The 5,466-nt window shown below is 49.4% G+C and overlaps 3 protein-coding genes across 3 annotated transcripts; 1 reads left to right on the top strand and 2 right to left on the bottom strand.

The window, feature by feature from the left end:
- Positions 1-175: 175 nt before the first annotated feature.
- Positions 176-1,987, top strand: AURANDRAFT_72236 (hypothetical protein; the record flags this gene model as incomplete). Its single annotated transcript, XM_009041576.1, has 5 exons — positions 176-294; positions 336-420; positions 466-549; positions 601-731; positions 780-1,987. 5 exons carry the CDS (start codon positions 200-202, stop codon positions 1,657-1,659), a joined length of 1,275 nt encoding a protein of 424 aa, XP_009039824.1.
- A 220-nt stretch (positions 1,988-2,207) lies between these two features.
- Positions 2,208-3,521, bottom strand: AURANDRAFT_38478 (hypothetical protein; the record flags this gene model as incomplete). Its single annotated transcript, XM_009041616.1, has 5 exons — positions 2,208-2,403; positions 2,469-2,908; positions 2,965-3,093; positions 3,150-3,377; positions 3,427-3,521. The coding sequence occupies 5 exons, from the start codon at positions 3,514-3,516 to the stop codon at positions 2,322-2,324; spliced, it is 969 nt and encodes a 322-aa protein (XP_009039864.1).
- A 1,036-nt stretch (positions 3,522-4,557) lies between these two features.
- On the bottom strand, positions 4,558-4,998 carry AURANDRAFT_7706 (hypothetical protein; the record flags this gene model as incomplete). The annotated part of the gene is made up of 1 exon (XM_009041615.1): positions 4,558-4,998. A coding segment is annotated over one exon (441 nt), but the record flags the coding sequence as incomplete, so codon positions are not given.
- Positions 4,999-5,466: the final 468 nt, after the last annotated feature.

Consider the following 5,466-nt stretch of genomic DNA (forward strand, 5'->3'; position numbering starts at 1 on the left):
TCGGACATTTCAAACTTCCCGCGCGCCCAATCACGTTCTTGCAGTCGGATTTCTCGCAGAATAGGGCCGAAATCGGGAGGTCTCGCGGCCATCTCTACGCTCGTGGCGCTCGTTTGGACCCCTCCAGCCGTCAAATTTCGCCAAAAAAGACCGGTTTTTACCTCGGATTGTCCTGTAGTAGTGCCGCTGTGTTTGCGGTATGACGCTCTCGTGCATTTTCGTCATGGATCTAAAAGGAAGGGTGATAATCAGTCGCAACTATCGTGGCGATGTGCCTATGTCTGTTTCTGAGAGGTAAGCTCGGTTGTATTTGCCGCTGCAGAACGTCCCAACAGGTTTGTGCAGTACTTGCAAGAAAACGATGAAATGGATCAAAGGCCAATCTTCACGGATGAAGGCTTTACATTCGCCTACACCAAGGTAACACATCTGTAAACATGCAGTACAACGAACTGTATTTGCTAGCACAACAATTTGTTTCTCATGTGTGTAACTAAGCGCAACTCTAATATCGCTCTCCTTCTCATGTACCTCTACCGCCTAGTGACGGCGCGCCTCGGTGTCAGAACGTGCTTACCTTGTGTTCGATCTTATCTATAGGTTTTCAAAGACTACTTCGGGGAACTTGACGAAGAAAGCATTCGTGACAACTTTGTGATTATTTATGAGTTGATGGACGAAACAATGGACTTCGGCTATCCTCAGGCAATGGACTCAAAAATTTTGAGAGAGTAAGAACTATGATAGATCAAGGGAAGATCCATCGGTTGATTATTTAGGTTTATCACTCAGGAAAGTAATAGGCACGAAACTGCGCCAAGGCCCCCTATTGCGGTTACGAATGCTGTGTCGTGGCGCAGCGAGGGTATCAAACACCGAAAAAATGAGATATTTTTGGACGTTATTGAGCGCCTAAATTTGTTGGTCGCCGGAAATGGAACTGTGTTGAACTCCGAGATTATTGGTGCTATCAAAATGAAATCCTTTTTAAGTGGCATGCCTGAGCTGAAGCTGGGTCTAAATGATAAGCTCATGTTTGAGGCAACCGGTCGTCCAATGACGCGCGGGAAAGCAGTCGAGCTTGAAGACATCAAATTTCACCAATGTGTGAGATTAGCTCGATTTGAAAACGACCGTACAATATCTTTCATACCCCCAGATGGAGAATTTGATCTGATGACTTACCGCCTTTCCACCCATGTCAAGCCTCTCATCTGGGTAGAAGCAGTCGTAGAACCCCATTCGCACAGTCGAATTGAGTACATGATCAAGGCAAAGAGCCAGTTTAAGAGTCGCTCGGTCGCAAATAACGTAGACATCATTATTCCCGTTCCACATGATGTAGATTCCCCTTCCTTTAAATCAAGTATAGGCACAGTAACTTACTTGCCCGATCGTAACGTGATTGTCTGGAGCATCAAACAATTCAACGGAGCTAGAGAATATTTGATGCGAGCACATTTTGGACTTCCTTCAGTGTCCAGTGAGGACCCTGAACATTGGAAAGCACCGATCGAAGTCAAATTCGAAATTCCTTACTTCACAGTCTCCGGAATACAAGTCCGATACCTGAAAATAATAGAGAAAAGTGGCTATCAAGCTCTGCCATGGGTGCGCTACATAACTCAAAATGGAGATTATCAACTCCGAATGGTATAATTTTTCCTTGGTCAGCTCCCAAGTGGCTAAGAAAAGCGAACGCGTCTGTCAAATGTTGTCGGTTTCGAACATAGAGTTCAATCAGCCATTTTCTACATACTCCTTGACGAGCGTCCTTGGCGTCAAGCGCCTAATCAGCACGACTACAGTAGCACCCGCACAAATTAGGGGGTCGGAGCGGGGGGGCGACGCGGGAAACTCGACGCTTTCTAGTTTGAACCCCACCCGCCCCGAACGCGGGAAATTCGACGCTTTCTACTTTACACCAGAGAGACTCGAGCGCGATTGACCAGCGCACGCGCGCCCTCCTAATAAAGCACACGCCAGTATCGTACTAGTAGCCGATATGAACTCCGTACTGTCTTGGTTTCAGAAAACCAAGACAATGCGGATTCTCTACTGGAAAATGACATCTAGGAGCCCCGCGCGGTCGAAAAAAGCTCCTGCGGACGCGCCTGGGAGGCGCGTCCGCAGGAGTCGTCGCCCCTCCGGGGCTCCGAAAACTGACCCTTCAACGACGTACGTGGTACGGCCGCTACGCGGCCGTGCTCCCCCCGGGAATTATTTGCTATTTGCGCGCGCATTGGGCCTTTTCTTGGGGCTTGGCAACCTCGATGGCGGCTATCCTAGCAAAAACGCCAGCAACCGGGATAGTGAGCACCCTATAGGAAGTAATCGGGAGTCTGCCGGGACACTTCAATCCCAAGGCCACCATCGCCGCCACGCCGTGGTGCCGGATCAAACCTATTTGGGACTTCTGAGGCATCTCTCAGGCACTGGAGGTGAGAAGCGACACAGCACATGGGCACTGAATGAAGTTTGATGCGAGATGCTCGTCGACCTCCATGATTGCAGCCATGTTGCCGCAACGGTAGCAATAATTTGGTGCAGAAAAGACAGTGACAAGGCGTTCATTATGGAACCAGTTGTAGCCTTCCATGACAAGCTGATGAGCTCGAACGATAAAATCAAATCCGTTCTCACGGTTGAATTTTTCGGAGATGTCATGGCCAAATGTATACCCTGCACCACGCGGGGAAATGCCCCAACCAAGGCGATCATCAGGATCACTCCACATGAGATCACAGATAGGACCTTCGTGTGGAACCTCGTGGGCACGATCTAATGCTAATATCTGGTCTACCGTGTCTAGACTTGGTGATAGTCCGCCGTGTGGGCAGAAAAGGCGCTCATCGACCATGGCCGCCAGCGGAAGATGATCAAAAAGGTCGGTGAACAGCTTCCAGACCTGATGTTTGTGAAACGCTGACCCAAAATCTACGGTAGCGACGAAGCAAAACGTACGCTAGCATTCCCATATTTGCGAACGCATTCATCATAGAAGCCGTATACTTGCGTTATTTGCCGCGATTCATGATTGCCGCGCAAGATTGTAACACGTTCGGGGAACCGCACCTTGAGTGCCACGACCAACTGTGAGATGCGTGTCCCACAAGAGAAAAAGACTTCATACAAGACACTGCGCGTACTGTGACGCATTCGACGCTGTAGTACCCACGGTCAACATAGTCGCCTACAAAACGCAGTTCTACAAGTAATACAGACACCAGTTCTGGACCCATAAACAAGTAATTGGTGTCGGGAGCATGCCCCCCGATGCGAAACAGTTCTAAGAGATCGTGGAATTGGCCATGAATGTCGCCCACGATCGTGACGGGAGATTTAACTCGCCGTACATTTGCATCGCGTGTGAGCGCCTAGGACATAGGATGAGGAAGAAGGGGAGCTTTTGACGCGTCGGCGCGCGTCGCGGGCGCATGCGCACATTTGCCGCACTTCTGTTTCTGTCAAAGGTCGGCATTCCATCAGCTTTTCTACACATACGTCCAAGTCCATTTCCTGGAATCCGGGAAGATTTATTTCAAATCGAATCTCTGAACGCGTGCAATCGACCAGTCCATCTCAGTCCGAGCAATGCGATAGTAGTATCCGATCGACAGGGATATATGCTCAGCTAATGTACACCCAATGCCGTACAGAATCCAAGCCCCGTACATTAATTTGACGTTAAGGTGCAGTCCGTAGAAGCCGGATGAGCGTAGTAGCCGAGAGAGGGGAAGCTCAGTGTGTAAAGGGAATAAAGCCTTCACTGTATACTAGAAAGGTAGATATTTACACTGCCCTACCAACCGGCGGGGATCTAGTAACACTAAGCTGTGAGCTGCAATCGCGCTCCCAGGCTCCTCGGTCACTAAAAGTGTGCAAGAGAAAGAAAGGAGAGGATACCGCATCCGCGTATCCTCGTACACCACTCTTCTCCAAAATCGTGCCAACGCACACCCTCCCTCGAGCCAGATGCAGTCGCAGGGATCGTAGAGGCGCGTCCATTGCGAAATTAGCCATTTATTTCTAGTGCCCAAGCTCCGTATGGGCAGCTCAGTCATCATATTGTAAGTGATTATAAAGGAAAGGAACAGGAAGGAGGGCCTAACTAAGGTAGGTACAGTACTGGCATAAGAGCGGTAGGGTAGTAGTAGAGTAGCGTACTGTACTGTAGTATAGTCGTTGAGATATAGAGATAGAGAGCCGGGGTTAAAAGGGCCAAGTCAGGAAGGAAATCCTAGACGTGGCCGCTAATAGTACGGAGCCCCGCTATTTCCTGAGCTGCCTTCAGTATGGGCAATGTTGCATTCCATTTTTTTGTTGGTCCCCCAGGGTGCCCGAGCAGTGCTTTGAAGTCGCAAGGCTCTCCAGCAGGGTGCTGCTATGGCAACCTATGGCAACTATCAGCAACGTTGTGGCAAAGCCGTCGAGGAGAATGATTCGGTTCCGAGTACTCAGTAGATTGTGGAGAGAAGCATCGCAGTTCCCCGACACCTGGAAAAGGCATATGCAAACGATTCGAAATTCTCTCTCAAAAATGTATCTTGTTTCGTGAGACGCCGAAGATAACGTCCAATAATCGGATGTTTGTACGCCGCTTTTTACGTCACAGGAAATGACGAAGGATGGTCGCTCTCGGCTCCCAGTTCTCAGGGGATACATGTAGAGGGGACACGAATACATTCCTTTGGAAGATTTCTTCTTGTTTTCGACAGGCTTGAAGTGTATCACTGGCATGGAGCAAAAAAGCTCCATCGGAGTTGGCTCGGTCAGGCAGCTATTGTCAAAATCCCATCGTGAACCTTCTAGGAACAAGCCATAGCAATATGACCCGTCCTTTGCGTGTTGAGTGATCGAGGGTGCTGAGGTATTCACGACGGGAAACTCCCAGCTGAGTGTGTCGATCGCAATTCCGTTTTTCCGTGCAGAGGTTTGCAGCAATGCAGTCAAGAAGCCTGTCGGGTATGTGAACCCAGGCAGCCAGAAGCATCGTGGAAGAGCCTCATCAATCCACCTTTGAAGCGCGATCTACCCTAGACACCTAAAGTCAGCCGAGAATCAAAGATGAATCAGCTTGTTGCGAGTGAAATCAATCGGCTGTCACTCATTCACAACTCAGGTTTCCGGAAAGGAAGTGTGCTCTTACGAGATCCCGCATCCACGAACTAAGCGGTTTTAGACTGGGGTAACACCTTGACCAAGCACCTGGCACCTATATTGATAAGAATGAGACTATGAAAGCACTATGCGACAAGGAAGCCAGCTTTGAATTCGAGTAAGGCCTCCATGACATCCTCGAGCTCAGGTGTCACGACAACTAATCCCTGCACACCAAGCTCGAGGCCTCTTAAGGAGTGGTGCAACGTTAGAAGGAGATTGTTATACCGATCCACCTCCTGATAGAGCACCTGTAGATGAGTCTATCAATTGGGCCAAAGGGCGCATGCTGTAATCGACTCCGGC

Source organism: Aureococcus anophagefferens (genome assembly GCF_000186865.1).
Source record: "Aureococcus anophagefferens unplaced genomic scaffold AURANscaffold_22, whole genome shotgun sequence".
Lineage (NCBI taxonomy): Eukaryota > Pelagophyceae > Pelagomonadales > Pelagomonadaceae > Aureococcus > Aureococcus anophagefferens.